The following is a 24,997-nucleotide window of genomic DNA, read 5'->3' as shown; positions in this document are numbered from 1 at the left end:
AGTCTTGAGGAAAAGAAAAAAAAATAATTTGTGAGAATAATATTGATGAAATATAAATTTGACTGCAAAAGATGAGGCAGAACATCCCTGCCCCAAATATAGAATGAAAAGCACATAAACCAAAAAAAAAAAAAAAAGAAAGAAAGAAAGAAAGAAAACAAACAAACAAAAAAACCAAAACCAAAAACAGTAAAGGCAGTACATGAAGTCAAACAAAAAGGCTAGAACACCAAGCCTTTCCATACTGCAATACATTCATACCACACAATAAGGTCACAGACATAGTCTCACTGTGGCTCTTCCAAGGGATTGCAGATCACCCCCAGGGAAATACTGGGCCTGGATGAAATTCTTTTAAAAGAAAGGGAAAAAAGGGAGAATTTTAGGTTTTTAGAAAAGCAATTTTTTTTTCTAAATGCATGCCTATTTGCGTACATATAGACACTGAAAACTCACTGTTGTGTTCACAAACCCAAAGGCTACTACCAGTGAATACCTTCCTAGAGATGGGGAACAAAGTGGGGTTTACTCCAGTGAGCTTGTGAACTAAACAGGAATTGGTATGACCACAGCCCTCTCTGTACTCAAGCCACTACAAAGAGGCGGGGCTCCCTCTGCATTCATTACGTTACAAAAAATTTTTCCCCCTTTACCAGGAACCTCTATCTGAGCCTGTCCTCCTCATACTGAATTAGTAATGGTTTATGTTTCTTCCCTCGGGGCCTAAACCTTTATTTGTTCCTATTAAATATCACACTGTTTAAAACTCCTCTAAATTTCAACTTGCCCTGATTACTTTGAAGTATACATACAATGCAAATTTGTCTACTCAATAAAGTTTGATCTTGAAATGTGATAAACAATCTCAGCTGATTAAGTTAAATTATGCTCCAGTGGAAGACAGACCCTATATATTTCATATACTGCCATGCTATAATGAACTCAAAATTATACCCCAAATGTACCCAGTTATGCTTTTGAGAAAAATAACAATATCTACCACTCATTAATGTTTACTACGAGTCAGGTTCTATCTTAACATTTTACCTGCGTTTTTACTTAATTCCCAGAGCAACCCTAAAGGTAGATGGTATTATCATGGTCAAGATCAGATCACATTCAGATGCAGCAAGAGCCTACTCTGGACCAGTACAATAGAGAGCACCTATCATGACTACTAGGTAGCTATGGTTTCACTTGCAAAATAATTATAACAGCAGTTATTTTTACCAGAGCTTTAACAAGTTGATGAATGTGATATAAAATAAATCTGACATGGCTGACAATTCAAAAAAAGTAAACCTACACATCTCATATTGCATTCAATTCAAAACTGAGTTTAAGCTGCAATTTTCTATATCCTCACATAAGGCTATTCTATAAATTAGCTGTCACTCATTAATGCAAATCACCCCTCTATCAGAAGACATCAAATTTCTCTGTCTACTCCTTCTCTCATTCTCACCATCAATGCTCAAACTGATCTTCCTGCAGTTTAATATTTTTTTCCTTAAAACAGACCTGAACATTGTCATAATACAAAAAGCTTTCACAGCCGCCTACTGTCAATGGCACAAAGGCCAAACTCTTAAATAAAATGATCAAGACGAATATACACTATGTTGTAGGTATCGACTGTCTCCATTTTACATATGACAGAATTGAAGCTAAAGGACTAACTTACCATATTCTGCATCTATCTCTAAGCACCTTGATCATGCAACAGCCTCTATTTCAAAACCTCTCCCCACCAACAACTTCCTTCCCCAATTTGAGAAATGTTAATCTCCCATGTGAACTCCAATTCTTTAATGCGGCCAACCCCTAAATTTCACTATTTGTGGGTTTTTTCTACCAAGAGTTGCAAGACATTGTTAATATCAGTGGCTCATCTCAGCAAGGGACAGGGGTTCGGCTGTTAAGAATTTATACAAATAAATTTTACACACAGACACACATGTATTTACTTGGGTGTGTATGCCTAAACTAAGTCATAGGTCCCACCATTCCTAAGTCACCCAACTCTATTATTTTATTAATTAAAGCTGATATGATGACAGTCAATTACATTTCTATCCATTTCATAATCAATTTCCCAACAATTTCTGTCATCAATAAAACACTCAGCGTTTGACTTCTCTTAGCTCAACAAACTTTTTCCTTAAATTTCACCCAAATAGTTAATTTAAATGAACACACAGGTGCTCTGATTATTCTCTTCTAAAGGCAAGGGCTCTTGGCAAATGACAACGTAGTTTGTTTTGTTTTAATGGAAATAATGAAATAGAAGACAGTGATTTAACATTCTCAAGTAGCCACTGATATCTAGCATTGGAACAAGACTGCTTAACCACCTAGGAAGAAAAGCAGGTAAGAAAACTCATACTTAGTGGGGTGGTGGCAACAGCAGCTAAAACAAAAGATTAAAACCAATGATCAATCTCCTGAAGTCTTCAACTTCTTAAAGAAAGCTCCTCTGTACTTTTTAGCCACTATTTAGCAAAAAGCCAGTGGTCAAATGCAAGCATGGTTTATTGTTCTTATTTTTAGTCGATCAACTGACATTTTTTTTTAAAAAAGAAGTAAAACAAAAAGATTTATACAGTTTGAAGGGAAGCCAGAAAGAAGAAGATTTATACAGTTTGAAGGGGAGCCAGAAAGACATCCATAAGTAAAACTGGCATCCAATATGGAAGTTAAATTTAGCATGCTTGGTCCAGAAAATCCATTTATAATGTAAAAGCTAGGTTAAACATAACATTGGTACTTTTAAACACCTTTTTTGAGAAATGGGAAGAGATTTTTCTATCATTGCTAATTTACTTGGAAATTATATGCTTTCCCAAGTTAAATCCACCCTTCTAAATATAGAGTATGCTCAAAACATTCAACCAGCTATCTTAAATCATAAAATAAGACTTCTGGCCTAAATTTATTTTGTTAAATTTCTTTATTCTAATCAGTTAGCCTTCAAAGATAAGAAAAAAAATTTTTCTAAATATCATGTTAAAATTAGGGAAGAATACATTCCTTAATCATAAACAAAATTAAAACAAAGGAAACTAGAACAGTAAATTTTTGTCACATTATTCAAACACTGTTAATACTATTCCACTACCTAAAAGAGCAAGTTTAACTAATTTAGCTTTGCATGCAATTTACAATCTTTCAATCTTTTTCAGTTCTAGCCATTCAACAAATATTTAATTGAGCATTTACCATATGCCACTGTTCTATATACAAGGGAAACAATACATCAGTCTTAGCCCCTGAGCTAGGTAAACATCCAGTCTAATGAAAGTGAATAACTGAAAAAGAAAATTAAGTCTAACAGTCCTCATAATATTTATTAATTACTGGGGTGTTTTTCACTTATCTCCAAAAATTCTTTGACACCCCTCCCACCAGGAGGTGGAACTTAACTACCCTCCTCTTGAGCAGTAACTCACTTCTACGGAAAAAACAGTAACTATTCAGTAGAGAAACCTCGTAATCACCCCCCAAACTGAGTGACCAAGTTTAGTCTCACTCGTACTAAGGCATGTTGAGATGATGTACCCCCTGATATGATGTGATGAGAAGGGCACTTTACTTGTATTCTTCCCCAAAATCTATAACCTCAGTCTAATCATGAGAAAGCATCAGACAAATTCAAGTTGACAGACAGTGGACAAAAGACCTGAGAGTACTTTTCAAAATGTCAATGTTGGGAAAATAAGAAAAAGGCACAGACTGGAGGAGACTAAAGGGACATGAGAACTAAATACAATATGGTATCCTGGACTGAACTGTTGCATAGAAAAAGAACATAATTAAGCAAATTGGAGAAATCTAAATAAAATTTATAGTTTAGTTAATGTATTGTACCAATTCTTAGTTTTGACAAATGCACCATGGTTATATAAAATGTTAATAGTAAGGGAAATTATGTGGGTGAAGACTATGCAAGAACTCTTTGTAATTTCTGTAAATCTAAAATTATTTCAAATTAGGAGAACAGAATCCACTATCCAGGAACAAAACAGTATTAGTTTGGGTGGAAAACAAGTGGTTTAGTACAGCTGGCATAATTGGGGGGAGGGGGTAGAATTTGGGGGTTGTGTCAAAGGATAAGGACAGAAAAAGAAGCAGGAACCACATCTATCTTCAAGATCTAGCTCAAATTCCACTAGTTCAACCTAGTGCCGAAGTGGCTTCGTTTTCTCAAGACATTTCCTGTACCAGCTATTTGGCCATAACCATGTACTTACCTGGGAACACTACAGTATTTACTTCATAAAGTAGCCATGGAAATTATATTAATGCATGCCAAGTGCTCAACGCAATGTTTGGCACTTGATAAGTGATCAATAAATGTCAGCCATTACAAACGAGGCTGTAATGTTATCATTACCAGTACAGTAATGATGGCAACTATCACAAAGACAGCATTCAAAGATTACTGCCTCCTCATTGTTAACTTTCAAGCCTTTTACTTCAGTTAAATAGAGGAAAAAGAAAATTCCTTACTGCTATGTTCTTACTAACAGCTAGGAAATATATCTATTTTATTAATGATAGCTAGTAAAATCTTGATGTACAATTGCTTTTTTCCCCATAAAAAGAAGAGTAATAAGGTTAGTCAAATATGAAGAGCTCCTTGGAGTCAATAATCAAATAAGACTTAACACAATTTGTAATTATTTTATTTAGTTAACCGTCTAATGTCTGTCTCCTCGACATGTTCACTATGTTATCCCTCAATATCTGGCAAAGTTCCTGAGATAACTGGCACTCAGTAAGTATCTTTTAAATGAATGAATGAATCCATCGACTTGTAAAAACTATTCTGAAGATAGGACACAACTATCTAAGGAATTCCATCCCATGAATGGACTAGTTCTTTATAATGGCTCCTTTGGAGCTTTATAATAAAGATTAATCCTCTCTCCTTAAGACAACCCTAAAAATACCAGTCTACATCTTTATCACAATGACTATTCCAAACAATATGTACTTTTCAAAATGGTCCCAAAAGTTCCCTGAATTGAAAAATCTTAAATACTAAATATTTTAGTAAAGTTGGTATTGTTACAAGTGCAGGAATCCCCCCACTGGTTATCAACAGCTCACATTTACTGTACCCATCTGCTCTATCATACATACCATTATCACAGAACAGGTGCTTTCAAGAGGAAAAGGGATGGTAAACAGGATTTAATTCTTCTAGAACATGTCAGATATTAAAGTTATTTGATGCATAAAGTCAAGCCCTCAAAATGTGTGTATAATCTTGAACTCAACCATTTTCCATTTCATCCATCTCCACAATATTCACCTTTTCATTCTTATTGCTACTGCACATATTTCATTCAAATCTTCATTATCCATTTGTTTTTTCCTGCTCTAGCCCAAAAATACTGATTTTGTACTGTCACACCTCTGCTGGGGAACCTACAATGACACACAACTTCAAGTCTAAGCTCCTTTTTCCAGCATCCTGCCTTCCATAAATGACCCTGTATATTATTAATTCAGACCATTCCCCTGAACTACAACTTTGCTCTAAGTGACAGACCTTCCCATTTTTCTATGAGTTTGTATCATATGCTTGCCCCCAAATCTATGCCTCTGCATTTTATCTGAGTTCATCTTTCCTCAGTAAACTAGCTACATATCTCTAAAACTAAACGTACTACCCTACTTTCCAAAATAAGAATGTTAATCTTGGTAAGCAATCTTTCCAATACTCAAATCATTTTTTTTTAAACACTTTGCTCCTCTGTCTTATCAGGGAAAACAAAAATGCTATTGGTTATCATTTCCATATACTTCTTTTAGTGCCAAGGGTGACTGAGGTATGTTAAAAGAGGACCATTATATTCTTAAGCATCCTTAATCAGGCTTAAAAGTTACACTGGGACATGGAAACTTTAAGCCAAATTACTAAAGCTGTAAAAGGACTCAAAAATCAAGATAGTGAAAATGAGCACATCAATAAACGTAAAAAGCATTTTACATGTAAATTTTCAAAACAGCACTTAATAATAATTAGTATTACTATTATGCTAAGGACAACAATATCATAAATTATTAAATCTTCCCTGTCCTCCCTTTACTAGGCAAAATGAACATTCATTTTCTTAAGCCAAAACATTTGCTTAATTACATAATAAAGATATTATTAAATACCTGTGAAAGACTATTTCTAAAATTAGTGGAAGGAAAGTCTGTTGATTTTGATAACTAAAATTTCATTTACTATATTAACAGGCTAACTAAAGTTTAAAATTTCAGCTCAAGGAGAAAGCAAGACAAATTATCAAACAAATTAAATTCTGTGATTAGTATAATTCACTCATTATGGGTGAAGTACTTAAAAATCTTTTCATAAATTCTCAAAGACGCTCATCAAAACCACTTAGTCCCAGCTGAAGGGGAATTGATAGCAGTACTATATTCTCAAAATATGAAATATGTATTTTAAATTCATATATTTATATCAAACAATTCACTGAATTATACCAAACAGCATTATAGTGTTCCAATACTATATGATAAACAAAAGCATAACTATGATCCAAGCAAAAAACTAAAGAGAAGCAAGGTCAGAAGAACTTGATATTCAACTGCTATATTTTCAAGCTTCTAATTTTATGTTTAAAAGGTTTTCTCCTTCTAAGGTTTGCTTAGCTGTTGAACTGGCACCTCCCCAGAATTTGGCTTGGTCAGAGCCTTTCTTTTAAAAGAAAAAATCTTTGCAGTGAAAGACATTATGGTCTAAAACACAAAGATGACAAGAAACCTTAGCAATTTAAAAAAACAAGCCTTGAAATAATATTGTGATCAAAGTATCAAGCAGCCTAATAAAACCCAGGTGTCTCAAGCTTATCATATATGGTACTCATTACCACAATTGCACTATTTAATCTACTTCCTGGTGTCAACAAAAACTTTCTGTTATTAATTCCCCCCAGTTATGGATCTGCTTAAGTTACTGCAGTTTCCTGATAAGACAACTCTTTGTCCAAAAAATTTTTAAAGAGGGAGAGGGTCTCATTTTAAATGTTTTAAAACTAGAACCATGGTTGGTAAAACCACAGAAACCATGGTGGCTTTGTGTTATTAGTCATCTATATAAGGTATGTTAATTCCTAAGGAGGAACCAGATGACTCATGATTAACAAGTTTTATAAGGGCTCATATGGTTACATCAAAAAGGTAACCATATGCACACACAAAGAACTGTTCTACAAGTTATAAGCCTCAGATTCAAATATGAGATTTACTCACTGACAAAGGTATACAGGTTAGAATCTGCCAGTCAGTTCCTCTTACCCATACACAACGTCACCATCATTCATATTGTTGGTTTGAAGCAATTTTCCCATCTATAGGTCTTAGGACCTTTTAAAAAGTACTTAAATGTTTCTCAAGAAACTCACTTTATAGCATAATTTGTTTCCAAAAAGACACCATGTAAGCAAGGTAAAAATGCTAGCATTAATAAATCTACCTCAACAATGGTGTCAAACACGGAAGCAGCAAAAATATTTCATCAAAAAAACAGAGAAAAATAAAACAAAAATAGGGTGGCATGATCATGTCATTGTCCTTGGATGAGACAGTTGGTCTCAACCATAGGTACCATGACATCCAAAAGATGAAGTTTAAGAGATATATGTATTGCAAGCCTCCAGTTTACAGACGGCTAATCATACTGGTTACAAAGGAAAATCACTAACTGCTCAGTGTTTCATGAGTGGCACCCAGTGTTCACACAGGTTCCTTACAACTAACTAATTGATCCATTTCCTTTCCATGTTCTCTTCTCTGTCACTCTGCTGGCAGATGGCAGTCACAGCAGATTGGAAGCATTGCACAACATACCACTTAAGCATACTGTGTACTCAGTAAAGAAGGAAATTCACATGACAAGCTTTATCAGTATTGTCTGTTTAAGTCATCTGCAAAGCAATGTATTCTAGAAAGTTTTCCTGTGTCATCAGACACTGATCTCCTAAGTCAAATTAAACCATCTATTCAACCTATTGTTTGTAATTACATTCAACAGCATTTAATAAAAACATACTTTTCCTCCCCTTAACCTACCCAGATCAATTTATACTTTCAATTAGTTTCTCCATTCTTTCAGCATTGAAATGGGCTTAGAGGGTCAAGCTGACTACACACACACACACACACACACACATTCAACCACCATTGTTTTCTGTTAACCTGACGGTTAGAACTGCCCTTTATTTTTATTTAATACCTAGTATACAAGCACAAATATAGGACACTTTCTGAAGTTTAATGTTAAATTCAATAATCATTTGATTCCAGCTGTGCTGACAGTAAATGATAACATCAAGAAGTTGCCTTTTAAGTAAACACATCATGCCTACAAGTCACAACTGCATGCATCTATATCACTCACTCTCAGTTATTTCAAAAAAAATGCTGGGATTACTGACAACCTCCTAAATTGTGATGGATTACGTATTAGATGGGCATATTGGAATTTCTAGTTTTGGCCACTCATTCTAAACTTGGGCCTCTTTGGGCTTCAGTTTCCCACCTGCTAAAAGAATCACAAAAGTTCCTGTTGTGATCCACTCTGGAAATGTGAAAATTGAGGCTACAGATCCATGATTACAGTTAATATAAGCCAGAACTTGATCAGAACTCAGTCTAAATTTCCTTCCTTTTATGCCTTTCAGAAAGTTTGAAAGATCTACATATGAATGATTTACATTTTTTTTTCTCAACTAAGAACTATAAAGGTATATGTGCACACACATCATTTCCATTTACTTGGAATTAGCTACACTTACTTTTTATCAGGCTGCCCGTAGGATGAGGAGACAAGTTAGAAAGAAATACAAATCTGGATCTTGGCACATCATCAGTCTCATGGTTAGTCATGTCAAACATCTAAAGGAGCAGGGAAATCACCCAGGTATGCTTACAGTGATTTTAACACTTCACATTATGTCTATACCATCCCATTCCTCATTTATTCACAGAGAAAATGGCTAATACCCATCAAGGTATTATACCAGCACTCTTTATACAACCTTTCACTATTAATGAATCTTTTTTTCCTTTAAAAAAATTTTTTTAATTGAAGTATAATCAGTTTACAATGTTGTATCAATTTCTGGTGTTCAGCATAATATTTCAGATATACATACATATATTCCTTTTCATATTTTTTCATTATAGGTTACTACAAGATATTGAATATAATTCCCAAGTACTGAACCTTTTCAATGTTTTGTTTTATCTGTGTGTTCAAGGTAGGAATGGTGATAACAGTAGTAGGAGGAAGAGAAATTTTTAAATCAAGGAGAAATAATTTACTTCACCAAAAGAGTCTTGTAAATGGGCTTTTAAAACAGAGTACACTTGTTCACAGACTAAATTATTGACAGAAATCTAAAGGTTTGGGAGTCCCCACCAAGTGAGATCAAAAATAAAAACTAAATATTTCTAATATGAAAATTAAGAAAACATGATGAATTTATAAAACTTCAGGAACCAAATTATTTTACAAAATAACGGAATCACTCTGAATTGTTAACTTGGAAATGTGTGGATTTGCAGACACATATTTGTAAAACCCAAGTCATTTTCCAATTACATAAAAATATTTCCTAGACACTTTCACCTGAACAGCAACATAATCTTCACTTTATACTAATAATCTGATTTCACTAACAGAATGCGCTAACAAATCTCCCCACACTTCAAGTCAAACATACCGCTAAGAACAGCTAAGTTCTTTAAATAATGAACACTTCAGAAAATATCCTTAACAGACATAGGAATGAAACGGCCAGTGGAAATGCCTAGCACATAGCTCCCACTGAAATACTGATCTGATGAATGAACAACAGAGGAATAAAGAAAGAAAAGAAAAGGAGAAGGTAAAGTGAGAGCAGAGGAGCCTGGAAGTTAGAGCAGCCTGAGAACAAAGGCTGTCTGAGGAGTGACTTCGGCCACCCTGGCTGCCTGCTGGGGGTTTTAGCAGTGTGCCCCGAGGCCAAAGAGCCCAGCCAGGTTCCACCGATCGAATCTTACAGCCACTGTTGCTTCTTAGGGGATTAGTAGCCTGCCACCAAAAACTCATCACAAGGTTCTCACCTACCCAATTCTACAAAACAGAAACAAGATAGATACATTTCTGCAAAGACACCTGGAATAATTTTCTGATCCCCTCATCAATCAAGTGGGAAAGAAAGACTGCATGTATATTAAAATGTCTGTAGTTAAACATTAAGAGAAAAAAAGGGTAACTGCGTACAGGATGAAGAGGCAGAGGGTTGCATTACAAACCTATGCCACTATATTGTTACTTCAGTCAAAATAAATGTTGCTTTTGTTTTTAAATGTGTCAGAAAGCATCTAAAATGTACTGAGTAAAAATTACCGATTAAAAATAAGGCAGCCAATAATCCTCATGTTGGATAAGAGATAAAGGTATGAAAACATCACTCTGAAACTGATAATAGGTAAGCCTGGAAGAGTAATCTCAGACAGATGAAAGTTTCAAGAGTATAAAAATTTCATCTAGAGATGAATATGAAACAGAATACTTCACTGGCATGACTAAGATATCACTCTTAATATAAAGGGCAGTTTGAAAACCTTAGTATCAGCACCAAAACATCAAATCTAACTACAATTAATCTACCTTGCAGATCAGGTAGTGTATTTAATTGGGGAAGTGAAGCTGGGGAGCACTTCTGGGCAAGACTGAACTGTGTGGGTTAGGACAATTTTTGGAAAAACAGAAATAGAAAGGATCTTTGGTTACAAACTGGAGCTGTGGCTTTTTGACATTTTAATTAGTGCCCAAACAGTTCATTTTTAATGGTTATTACCTTAAAGTTTAGTAATAAATTCAAATATCTATACCTAAAGTTGTTGTGGTTCAAAAGTAAGGCAATTTTTATTTAATTAAAACTTAAACCATTGGGAATAGTAATTTAAGGATTACATTTTTAGACTTGGAAACTTAGGAATTTTAAACACTATTTAAGTATTGTATCCACCTGTAATTTTCAAATCTTAAAGTATTACTTTAAGTCTGCACAAAATCTGAACAGGTTTTACTTGGCTTCTCTCCAAACCATAGCACTTATGCTTTAGGGACCAAGGGAGAGTACAGTGTAAAGCACTTTAATTTCTTAAAGAAGAAAAATCTTTTACCTTGACCACACTTTCAATAGTATATCCTTCCATACACAGAGGTTTCTCAACTCATTTATAAAGGGAGAGAGGGAACCCTAAATTTTAAAACATGAACACAAAAATACTTTTCAAGCTTTTCAAATGAAGCCAGACTTTGCTCCTACTCTTATATTTAAACTCTTGAGACACCCAGACTGAAAGAAAAAAAGCTTAAAAATATTGAGATTCATGCTTTATATTTGGATTTTACTTCTCATATCCTAATCACCTTAATGAGCCAAAAACTAAACATATAAAGTAAGGTTAAGGTTTTTAAGTTGGTTTCAAATCACAAACCATCACTTTCTTAGTGATCAAAATAATTTAAGTAAGCAATAATCTAAAGTTCATTACCCTGAATATTCCACAATAAATCATTCAAGTGAATGGTTTAACATTTTCAAAATACTACCATGAATAACAACAAAGAGATCAGTACCCTGGAGATTTGTGCCATAATTTAGTGTACAGATTCTCTCTAGTTACCTGACTATGTTTCACTTAAAATGAAATACATATGAAATGTTTTATGAAATATCTAGAATTTACTGAATATCCTATTTAAAAATTCAATAAATATTTTAAATAGAGCTAAATGCAGCATGGGTCTCGAGTTCCTGTAAACAAGGCACTCAATTATTGTCAGGCATCTTTTCATGGATCAAGAGTCTAGAACTCAAAAGGAACTTTCTCTACCTGATACAAAATCAGCAACAAAATTAAATATTATCAAGGAACATAATTATCTCTGAACAATAAAGATGCCAAATTGAATGTATATTAAATAGTTTGCTCTTTATTTCTAGAGATGCTTGTGTTATCTACGAGGACCCAGAAATGTGAATTGGAGAAAACTCACAAGGCATAACTTTCTTAAAAATTACTTAAAATACAACTAATAACCATCTACAAAATCAAACTTCACCTCCCCTGTGAAGTCATCCCGCAAAAGGAATTAGTAGCTCCTATCTGAGTGTTCCCATCATTTTTTCTCCTTCCTCACTCTAGCCTCAAATCCATTCTGTTTCACAATTCTTTATTTACACACTTGTCTCTCCCACTTAAAATCTTTCAAAGCAGTAACTAGGATTTTGTATCTGTATCTTTTTCACCACCCACTCAACGTAATTTGCTGGATAAAAGCTGAAAAGGAATTTTTTCCCTGATTTATCTGAAACATTTTATCATACCTCCACTTAATGATTTGAGATCATAAAGTAAACATACTCCTATTTCTCCAGTAAGTTTCAAAATACACTCCAAAACTGTCAATATTTCCAACATTTCTACCAAAAAAAGCTCTCTGAAATTAAAAAAAAAAAAAAGCAAGGAAAGAAATAGGATTTGTTTTTAATGAATCTGTCAAACAGTTCACAGTGATCACTGACTATTCAAGCAGATAGAAGATACTGCAAAAAAATAAGTAAACATCATGTCTTTTCACAAAATGTCCCCATCTATCTGAAAAAATATGGAAAGCTTTCTCTATCCTGACTCAATTCTTCCATGAAATCAAAAGCAACACAAGGCCGAAATAGTAATCATCGGCTAGGTTTCAGGCAGTTTTGCCCTGGGTATGAGCTGCAAGCAAACTAAGAAGAAAGAGAAGAGAGGTGAGACACTTCAGGAAGCAAGTAATTAAGCAGAGACTTTCTCCAATGTAAAATATGGCTTACTGATGTAGAAAGCATTGCAAATAATACAACTATACAAACCCACTCCCTCCAAACCCAGTGATACAAAAGTAACTCCGATGCTGTGAAAAACTACTGTGATTACATTTTATTTTAATTACATTTTTTCCAATTCATATTTTAGCCTTTGAAAAATCTGTTTAAGACTCCACACCACTGCTTTTCTTTTGGAAGCTTACTGATAAAATGATTGTATACAACAGTCTATAGTAGAGTTTCTTGCTCTAAAACCCAACATGAGTAATAGAAAAAGAAAATAATTTTCAAGTACTCGAAAATAAACAGAAAAGTTAAAGGCTATGCGTGTATACATACCACTTCAACATGTGGAATTACTTCAGTAATTATACATGCTGCACACATTAACACTCTAAATTAGGTATCATTTCATTCCTCTAACTGCATTTTAGTAGCACAATACAGTCTTAATGCTTCATTTCTGAAACAAACTTATCTGAAGGCCAAGGAACATCTTTTGTGACTGACTTACAGGATCAAAATATAAAAATCTGTCTACTCTGAATATGAAAATTATGGATTTGGCTCTGATGCAGAATAAAGTTAGCTTCTTATATCACCTGCAATATTACATTGATTTAGTCTGCTGAAAAACAAGACAGTGAGTTATTGGATCTGTGTTTAATTCAGTGCACTTTATAACATATTTAAGGAATTCAGTTGTATAAAATAGTATCTGAATCTTATAAGATGAAAATATTTCTCCCTTTTAGCAAGCCTCGGGTAGCATGTCTGAGAAAACAAATTAGTCTCCAGTTCTCCTAAGCTTGATAATAGTGCCCCCTAATGGGAATTTTAATATGAGTTTTTCTACTTAATTTTTAAAAAATCATATATTCTCCAATATGAGCCCATTACCTCTCTAGAAAGTAAATTCTGTAACATAAAAGTGCATCAAGATTTAACCCACTCGAAGGAGTTATCACATATGCAAAAACAAAATGTGAATGCACAGAGAGAAACAAGACAAACTTCATATAATACAGTTTCTAATTTTTTGAATCGTAACATAATCCATGGTAGCACTACCCAAAAAGTTACTCACATAAGAAAATATCCTTCAGTTATGTTTCCAGTATTCAGTTAGTGAGCAATTCATATGTTCTAGATAAGAGATACTAGAAAGTCAAAGAAAACTGGCTCAGAAATGAATTATTCAGCATCACACAGGTCCTAAGTACAGAGCTGAGACTTCCACCCTAGTTTTTCAGCCTCATACCACTACCTTCCCATGATACCTGGTCACAGGTCTACAACCATTAAATGAAAGCCTTTCTTCCCTACTATCTAGAGACAGTTCCCTTAAATGTCAGTAATTCAATATGTGGATTTTTTTTTTTTACAGAAAAATGCATTAAAATTAAAGCAAAAACTACCATTTAACTTTTCAGGTACACCAGTGAAACAAAACCCTTGATGATACCAGCATTTTCATTACAGTGCCACAATACATTCTGGACCAAGAGTCAGTGCTAAGGGCAAGATCTAGAAGAAATAAACAACAAGCAAAAAGTCAATTTATGATGAAAAGAAAAACTATCTTTATGAGAGCAGAAAAATAACAAGAAAAGTTATACATAAAAAAGAAGCGGTCAAAGTTTCTTAAAGAACCAGACATTAAAAAAATTCAGACTCAGTGCCCATGTGGTCTCTGTCACAAATACTCAACTAAACCACTGTAGCAGGAACACAGCCACAGAAGATATGTAAGTGCATGGGCAGGACAGTGTTCCAATAAAACTTTACACGCAAAAGCAGGCCCACAGATCATACTTTGCCAGGCCTTAATTTAAAACATCTCACTTTTGGACCAGAATCTCTACTTTACGTGAGGCACAAAAACAAAGAAAGAAAAAACCAACCTAAAACAACTCAAAATACGTAGTCACTAAAATTATTAAATGTTTGTTAAGTATTTTATTTTACCTCCATAGGGTGAAAGGCAGAGGAAAAGATCTTTCCCTGAATATTAGTTTTAGGATGCATAAAATAACAAAAAAGCAGTAAGCAAAACAATAGGACTTTAGCATAACATCTTAATCAACGTGCAGGACTATAATGGGAAAATTTAGCTTTTATCAAGATATGATAAAAATCTACAAGAGCTGCATACCCACATCCATTAAGATAAATAAATGGATTAGGTGAGAGAATGTAAAATTCAAGACTGTATAGGACGCTATGAAGAAATTCAGGGCATTGCCTTTGACTTTTCACATATATAAGAAAAATGCCAAATCCTACTAGCTTGTAAAGCAAAAAAATTCAGTTGTTTTTCCCAAAAAGCAAATTTAAGATACAGCATAGTGATCTTCTACACTCAGCACTCTCTAATCACTGGCTTCCACTTCATTAAGTTTCTAAATCAACACCATCTTAGTAGGAAAATCATGGCATTTGGGATCAGGTACCCACAGATCTCAACCCCTAGTCCCAGTTAAATGATTTTGGACAAGTTAGCAGCAGTCTCCTAAATCAGAAAATAGGACTGGTAAGACCTTCGATTATGCAGAGTGAGTGATTACAGGCAATGTACATATAATACACAGTACACAATGCTCTGTAGCTTATTTAAATTATTTAATGCTAAACTGAAGTCTCTTCTTATCTCAGTGTTATTAAAACATTTTTAATGAGCTTTCTAAAGCACCTGTTAATGAAATACCACACAGGCCAGTTGCCTCAAGTCCGTAAGAGTAAGACATTTTGCTGTGTTCACCTACCATAATTGCACTGAACATTATTTCTCACTCATATTCTAAATGAAGAATTTTATAAAACAAAATTAATTACCTGAGAAAACCACAAGACAATGTAAACTCTTCAGGAATGGATTCTACTCCCAACTGTGCCACTAACCAGGAAACTGAGTAAGCCACTCCACGTGAACCTCTCAGGCTCCTCACTTGTAAATCAAAGAAATTGTGCTAACAGTCCCTGGTCTTCTCCCGCGTCTTCCAGATCTAAAAGAGCTATTACTGAATTACAACTGAGCATCTCCAGATATGCTGGTGAATATGGGAACAGATATATCCTAATACCTGCCAGAATGGACTGAAGAGAAATCCCAACCTTAATCCTGGATATTTCACACATTTAACATTAATATTACAGAAGTTCAGAGGAAACAGGGAGATCCTGGCTGGTAAAAAATAAAATAAAATACACGTAATGCACCAAAGTTCTTTTAAATTGCAAACATCTGAGTGCCTAGAATAAAACAGCCTTGGTTCGTTTCTAGAGGTATTGCTTCAATAAGAAAAAGATTTATAGACCAAACTGCAATACCATGGTATTACCCTTAGTAAGAATATACTTTGTATTACTATTTGTTCAAAGTATTATGAGGATGTGAAGTCAATTGAGGTAACATTTTATCAAAGTTAAAAGTGACCAATTAAAACTTATACAGAAAATGAACAATAAAAAATAATTTTTTAAACAATTCCATTTATAATAGCATCAGAAAGAATAAAATACGTAGGAACAAACTTGACCAATGAAATAATCTGTACACTGAAAATTACAAAACACTGCTGAAAGAAAGTAAAGATGACACAAATAAATGGAAAGACATCAACCCGTTTTCATGGATTGGAAGATTTAATATTGTTAAAGTGTCCATATTATTCAACACAATCTACAGATTCAATGTAATCCCTATCAAAATGCCAATGACAGAAATAGGCAAAAAAAATCTAAAATGCATATGGAATCTCAAAGGACCCTCAACAGGCAAAATAATCCTGAGAAAGAAAAACACAAGCTGGAGACATCAAACGTCTTGATTCCAAAACATATTACAAAGCAACAATAATCAAACAGTATGGTACTGGCATAAAATTCCAAGAAGGAAATACACAGTAGACCCTTTGTAACACTGGTCTTGGCAATGATTTCTTGGATATTACCCCAAAAGCCAGGCCACAAAAGCAAAAATACACAAGTTGAATTATATTAAACTAAGAAGCTTCTGCATAACAACAACAACAAAAAAAAACCAATTAAAAGAGTGAAAAAGGAAACCTATGGAATGGAAGAAAATATTTGCAAACCATATATACTATAAGGAGCTAATATCCAAAATATATAAAGAATTCCTTCAACTGAACAAAAATTTAAAAATCCTAAAATGATCAAAGGACTTGAATAATGATTTCTCCTTCTAAAGAAGACATAAAAATGGCCAACAAGCATATGAAGAGATGCTCAACATCACTAATCATCAGAGAAATGCAAATCAAAACTAAAATGAAAGATTACCTTACACCTGACGGCTATCATCAATAAGACAACAAATAACAAGTGTTGGCAAGAATGTGGAGAAAAGGGAACCTTTGTGCACTGTTGGTGGGAATGCAAACTGATGTAGCCACTGTGGAAAACAATATGAAAGTTCTTCAAAAAATTAAATATACAATTATCTTATGATCCAACAAATCTCATTTCTGAAGAGATTATATATCCAAGAGAACTGAAAACAAGATCTCAAAGAGGTATTTGCACATTATGCACAGTAGCCAAATAATCTAAATATCCATTAACAAACGAATGGAAAAAATATGTACACATAAAAGGGAATATTCAGCCTTAAAAAAGAAGGAAATCCAAAAAATTAAATTAAATTAAATTAAAATAAAATAAAACGTAAAAAAAAGAGAAGGAAATCCTGCCAAATGTTACAACATGGATGAACCTTGAGGACATTAAGCTGAGTAAAATAAGCCAGTCATAAAAAGACTGCATAATTCCACTTATATAAGGTATCTATAGCAGTCAAACTCTTATGAACATAAGGTTAATACTATTGTACATTTAATAATTAAAATGATATATTTTTTAACTACCATAAAAAAATAAAAGTTATACATGCAAAATGAGTTCTGACAGTTCAGACAAGTGGGAAATTATTTTCAACTAGATTTTTTTTTAATCCTTTCGGATGCTTACTGTGACCTGTGGTGTGAGCCTTTAACTCCTACTAGCCATCCCTAACAAAGCAATTACACTTGTAGCACAAAAATAAAATGCTTAAGGATTGTCTTCCTTTTTTTTTTTTTAAAGGAATGTCTTTTGAAATAGGTAGATCAATTCATCTCTTCTTAAACAGTAAGTCAAATACTACAGAAGGAAATGGGTGTTGGGCATAAAGATGATCCTGTCCTTCACAATGTATTTGGCAAGACGGTTTCCTAATGGACAAGTTAACATCAGCACAGCTCCAATCTAGATTATTAACATCAGAATCACAAATTCCAAATAAGGAAAGGCCAAGCTAATCAAGTTTTTGATAATAAATCTTCATTTCAGAGAATGTGTTATCATTTTTTCAAGAAACAGCCTGACAGGCTCCCAACAACAGATCGTCAAAGGTTATGGTGAGAACTGGATTAATAACCATTTGTGTGCACTGCAAAGACATAGTTACGATGAGTACCCTTACCTTCATCAAAGTCAGCATCGTCTTCTGTGTGCTGGGGGAAAGGAAAGCAGTTGGTAATTTCAAGCCGATCTTCTACAACAAGGCCCAAAAGCACTCCTTGAACCACCTCAGTTCCTTGTCCTTCTTCTTGGTAATGTTTGATTATCTTTAATACCACCTAAAAGAAAACACAGAAAGGAGCTTAAATACCATTCTTATAGTTTACACTTTATTTCAAAGAAAAAATAAATTTTACTGGTGGGTTTGCAAACCCACAAATTTATATAATAGAACTAACCAAATTTCTTACAAATCATTTCCTTTGCCCTTACATAAACAATGAAGTCTTACATAGTCTAAATGTACATCTGAAACTCCTGAAATTTGGAGACACGTCAAACACATCCACGTAATAGCACTCATAACCTTCAAGTCAAGACTCCCCAAGGGTCTGGCATCCAACAGTTCCTTCAGCCAAACAATATCACCTCAACCTGCGATTATTACAAAGAAAGTGATCCTGTTCACCTTTGTTAAGAGAAAGATAATTTCCTGCCATAGATGATAAAAGTATCAATAAGACACAGAGATAAAGACCTCAATTACCTGAACACCTAAAAGCAGGGCCCTCTGACAAATTCTCAACACCTCAAGATGGTTCTTGAACAGGGCATCTCAGTCAGAGGAAGCAACAATGGGAATGGGTATCCAAGAAGAATCTGCTTGGTAATGGAGAACACAAAGAGAATCCAGTCTCCAGGACTGACTATTTCTTCTCAACCAGAAGGACATACCAAATAGCTTCTAATGGAATTGCCGGCTCTTATATTACTCCCTCCTTCAATATTTCCATAAAGATAAAGAGGTAACACTACATGACTGAAAAGGCAATTAATTTAAAATTTCACAGTAACAGTAATGATTAATAATAATTCCCACAACATGAGTTTGTTAATATATTAAAGGGCTTTGAATGGTGCTTGGCACATAGTATTTATTAGTCGTAGTAGTCTGTTATTCAGTACAAGCCCATGGGATAACGCAGTCTAAAATATAATAGAAGGTTCTCAGAGGGAAAAATAAGTCTAACAATAAAGTGGTAATTAGTATTTTACTGATCAGTGTTTCATTTAAAATACATTATTGATAGAAATTAATCATCAGTAACCAGTTAATAATAAAGGTTACAATTATTGAACATCATGGTGCCAGGCAGTATTCTAATTATTTTAAACACATTATCAAATCATGTAATTCTCACAACTACCCTAGGAGGAAAGCATTATTATACTTATTTTACAAATAGGAAAATTTAAGCAGAGAGAAGTAAATGGCTAAAGATCACACATCCAGTTAGAGCCAAGACTTAAACTAAGTCTAACCCCAAAGCTTGAGTGTATACTTTAATAACAAGGAGATGATTTTCATATCAGTAACTAAATAATTAAAACCATGGGTTAGTAGTAACATGAAGCAAAGACTCTGTGATGAGTAGACTCAAAAAGACTTTACACCAGTAAGATCCAGACCTCCTAAGGACAGCAAGCAGTTAGCAGGGAAAAGGGCTTAATGTGGAAGGACACTAACTGGTAAGACTGACAGACCTTCAACGCCATGAAGAAAGTGCACAAACCTTACACATTCCTATGTAAAAGACCTCTCCACTTCTTGAAGGCATAAAATGGGCTTTAAGAGTCATGAAGAATAGGTAGGAGTTCTAGCTCCATCATTTATTAGCTGTGACCTTGGAAAAGCTATTTAATCTTTCTAAGTTTTGGATTTCTAACAAGAAATGGAGCTGTTTCATAGCATTACTGACACAACTAAAAATGAGAAAGTATAAATACTTCACACAGAATTTGCCATGCAATAAATGCTCAATAAATAATCAACATTATTGACTTTGTCAATAAAAGGAAAGCAGAACTATTTAATTCCTATTCAACTTTCCTCTCTGCCATGGACAATCATTTTCACACTTAAACAAAACTGATAAAGAGTTACTACAAACACACCCACCAATTTGCCTAGATTACCTAGCTTCTGCGATACTTAACCCTCCTATTACAGAGATCACTGAACCACAGTTGAAATCAAAGTAAAGGAGAGGTGCTAGAAGACATCTGAGCTTAACGCATATCTTTGCACAAATTCTAGAACCGATTCCTAAACAGCTGATTCCTATGTGTGCTGAAAGGAGTATTGATGACTAGGACCTAGTATAGTTTCACAAAAAGCTGGGCCAAAATAACCTTATTTCCTTTTATAAAGAAAAGAAATGAGAAAGAATAATTACTATGTTTAAAAACCAACCAGCATAGTTCAAAAATGTCTTATATTGACACACTATCTTAACTCTTACCAATGTGAACTGTAAAGGGATTGGAGGCCATGTAACCAAACAGCACAGCCTGCCCCAAGAATCAATGCAATTTATACAGCAACCACAGAAGTACAGTGCTTAAAGTCAGAGAAACAATTACTTCACTCTTTTCAGCATTGCTGACCAGCTATATCCAGTTCTCTATGATGACCAAGAGAAAATTTACCAGTAAGAGTACTCAACTGAGCAATGGGAAAAGCAGCGGTTTAACTATCTGCTAAAGATAATCAACATGAGTAAGTATACCCAGAAAGGTAAATTGTAAGAAAGCTTAAAACCCTGTGATGAGAACCAGTTCTCTGAATTCAAATCTCTCTCCGAGGCTAGGGACAATCACAGAGAGCACCTTCCAAATAGTGAGGCACTAGAGAGAGGATGCGTCTTACTTTGAAAGGCTAATGAAGGACCACAAGTGATAGCTTCAGGGAAGAAGGTCTCAATTTTAAGGATGAACTCTCCCTAGCACTTACAGCTATCCAAAATAGAAAGCCTTTAGAAAAGGCCTGGCGATCACTAAAATAATTTCTAACTCTAATATTTATGATTTTGCCAGTTTAATAAAATGTGATGAAATAAAGCATTCAGAAAAAAAACTTTATCAAAACTAAGCAGACTCATTCTTCATTGTGACATTTTATAATCTTCCTATTTCCTACATACACACTAAAATTTCAATTCTTTGGTTTAAAAAAAATGTAGTGGAATCTCATTACAAACTTCAGAGCAGGCTCATTTCGATGTCAAAAGGAAACTCCTATCTTGTGGTGGCTCACAGCGAAAGAGAATGTGGCGGTGAATGTATGTATGTTCATGCATAGCTGAGGGATTGTGCTCCACACTGGAATTTGACACAGCATTGTGGGTGACTCTAGCTCAATGAAAGAAATGTTTAAAAAATAAATAAATAAATAAAAGGAAACTCCTGATCAGAAGTAACCAACTGACATAAAGGCTTTTGATATCCTGCATAAATACCCAAGAACTTACTGTATATATAAAAACACTCCATAGATTATATTGGTATTTATAAGTAAGACAATATCCATGTTCCACTCATGGTCTCCCCTCTTACATGTTATAAAAAGGAAGGGACGTTTCACTCATCACATCTTCAACCCCCAACACAGGTACTCGCACATAAAAGATACTCAAAATATACCTGTTAAAGGAATGCATGGTAAACATTTATTGATCACTTATTGCCAAGCACTCCAAGTGTCTCACATGGCTACATATTACAGCCATCACTATTTTTTAAACAATGATGCCTGAAACCCAACCCCTGAAATTCAGAGTTAATTAATCTGGGTTGGGGTTCCTATATTGGTTTTGGGGGTTGGGTTTCTTTTTCTTAATTTTGGTTTCTATTTTCGTTTTTAGGTTGTCCACATGATTCTAACATTCTACTTCATTTTACCTTTTGATGAGGTAGCATGGACCAGCCTTCTTTTTTTGTTTTGTTTTGCTTTAACTCATTTAATCCTCGTAATCATTCCGTGAAGTAATATTATTTTCCCATTTTTACAGAGCAGGAAACAGAGAATCTGACATGGATTTATTAAACCAGGGAGGTGAGATCTGACTTCTGACTCCAATGTACATTTAATCACTTCACAACAACTGAGTAACTTTATGCCCTAAGCCTGTTTTTCATAGAATGCAGTGGCAACAGCTCTGAAAGAAGTCTCTGTGACCAAGCTGTAGATTCAGGGCTTCTGCATGGAGTAAGACAAGTTCAGTGAAGGGTTTATGGGGTCAGGCAGCAAAAAGACTGAGGGAATGGTGGTGGTCGTGACATTTTTTTGTGCCCTGGTCACTAGAAGGAGCATGAGCAGGAAACTGCCATTGGTGGCAAGAGAGCAATTCAGCTCTTTAACAGCACTATTCTCACGAGCCACAAGATGGGAATGTTCCACCACACAAGTCCTGTTGTACTCATGCTTACTGACTTTTCATTTTCTCTTCCTCCAGCCAATCATATGCTTCTGTTCATATTTTTAATTAACCCTGTTTACCGATGTCATCTTCCCCCGTTCTTATAAGATACATGGGAAGCTTAATAGCTCTTCAAAAGAAAAACATATTCCTATATTGTATTTTGTTTTTAAGTATCACAAATGATCCCACATACTCAGGAGCTCCCTATCACTTGTTCTCAGATTTTTAAATAAATGAAAAGAGGTCTTCACCCTGGCTACATATTACAGCCATCAGTATTTTTAAAATACTGATGCCTGAAATCCAGCCCCTGAAATTCAGAGTTAATTAATCTAGGTTGGGGTTCCTATACTGGTTTGGGGGTTGGGTTTCTCTTTTTTAATTTTGGTTTCCATTTTTGTTTTTAGGCTGTCCATGTGATTCTAACACTCTACTTCATTCTATCTTTTGATGACCAGCCTTCCTTTTTTGTTTTGTTTTGCTATCACTCTTCACATGATTGCAATGCACACAACTGGCTAAGCCACAAGTTTCTTTTCCTGTTTCAAGACAGTGTTGCTGAAAAGTGAGTACACTGAGACCTCAAAATGAACCTTTAATTTATAAAAGCATAAATATCACCCCCTAATAAGAGGAACTCAAGCCCTACTTGGAAGGATCACTACACTATAGATATGAGAGGAAAGTTAATGCAAGCAGTCCATCTGAGAAGCATTCAAGTGTCTGTAGCAGAGTAAGACTTATTCTTTATGGCTTGACTCCATATTTATGACTGCTTATAAACTACTGCTGACCAGGTTCCTTTATCCTATAAACTAGTGGGTAAATGAAGATTCAACTATAAGTCATGCCTTAAAGGACAGAAACAAACTGGCCAGCAGAGCCCTAAATTACCAAATTCTTCTACATCTACCTAAAACCGTCATACTCTGGGTCTAAATGCTTACTAACCTATTTGGTGTGCCCCGCACAGTAAGTATTGTTCTTGGAATAGGTCCGCTGCTCTCTAGAACCATCTCCTAGCTTTCTAAGGTGTCCATGTTCCCAGGATGGGTGGATCTTAAAGAATCCCAAGTTGCAAGATAGTAAACAGATTTCCTATCTGCTGAAATTACCCTAGAGGAACCACTTCTACCTACTACTGTATATTATTCAGTGCCAACAATTTGAGAAAGCAAAGCATACTATTTCATAATCTCTGATGAACAAAATACTATTTCTTTAAGTGCCTGGCTTTTTTAAAAAATGAAAATCTAACTGTCCAAAAGGCTTAAAAACAGCAAAGGATTTAACTTCTAAGACAACAAATATTCCCAATGTTACAGGATAAAATATTAATAATCTAAAATAGCCAAATAAATTAATTATACCAGGAGTCAATCAAAAAGAACATTTAGCAGAATCTCTAATACCTCTTGATTAAAATCGTATCAAAAACTTTCAGTTCTATACCAGGGAACAATTTAAATCTGGCCAAAATAAAGATTGTATTTTCTAATGAATTAGAATAATTTTCTATCAAATATGATATCTACAAAGACCAGTTACTACAGAACAACTTGGAAGCCCTGCACAAAATTACTAGAATTCTGCTATTTTCAGTTTTTCCCATGCTCTCATTAATCCATTCACCTAGATATTCTCTGAGTGACTTCTACAGGCCAGTTATACCTCTGCCAGATCCTGTGAATATGAAACTAAGTCCAACACATAAGATCTTTACTTTCATGGAGCTTATATTTTAGAATATCAGTTCTCAAATCTTTTGGTCAAAGGGCCCTTCTAAGACTCTTAAAAATTACTGTTGACCCCCAGGAACTTTTATATTGATTTTTACAAACTAACAACTCAAACCAAAAAAATGTTAAAAATATTACTTAACAAAATAAATGCATCACACACTAACTTAGACTACATTTTTATGAATAACTATTTTCCAAAAAAAATAATTTGTTAAGGATAGAAGAATGACATTGTTTTACATTTCTGTAAATTCTATTAATGTCTAGTTTAATAAGACAAATGGATTCTCATATCTGCTTCTGTATTCAACATTTTATATAACACATCATATAGCATCTGGAAACCTCCATTAAACACTCATGAAAAAATGAGAGTAAAAATGACAAGTTAATGTTTAATTATTATTAGGAAAACAGTTTTGATATCTGAGACCCTCTAAAAGAGTGCTGGGAATTCTCACACCTTAAGAACAACTACTCTTAGAGTGACAACTAAGAAAATTAATGTGCTTACAGATTGTAAAAAGCGCTATGAAGACAATAAACAGGAAAAAGTACCATTAGCTAGAGTGACCTGGAAAAG

The 24,997-nt window shown here is 34.3% G+C and overlaps 1 protein-coding gene across 3 annotated transcripts in view; it reads right to left on the bottom strand.

The window, feature by feature from the left end:
- The window catches only part of EIF3H (eukaryotic translation initiation factor 3 subunit H), a 97,392-nt gene that overhangs the window by 41,827 nt on the left and 30,568 nt on the right, over positions 1-24,997 (bottom strand). For all 3 annotated transcript variants that reach the window (XM_032468109.1, XM_032468107.1, XM_006186465.3), the window contains one exon: positions 18,373-18,529. In XM_032468109.1, coding sequence (XP_032324000.1) covers positions 18,373-18,529 — 157 coding nt within the window. The remainder of the gene's footprint in view (positions 1-18,372; positions 18,530-24,997) is intronic.

This window comes from Camelus ferus, chromosome 25 (genome assembly GCF_009834535.1).
Source record: "Camelus ferus isolate YT-003-E chromosome 25, BCGSAC_Cfer_1.0, whole genome shotgun sequence".
In the NCBI taxonomy this organism is placed as follows: Eukaryota; Metazoa; Chordata; class Mammalia; order Artiodactyla; family Camelidae; genus Camelus; species Camelus ferus.
The sequence above is the reverse complement of the archived record's forward strand: the minus strand, read 5'-3'. Positions and strand labels throughout refer to the sequence as shown.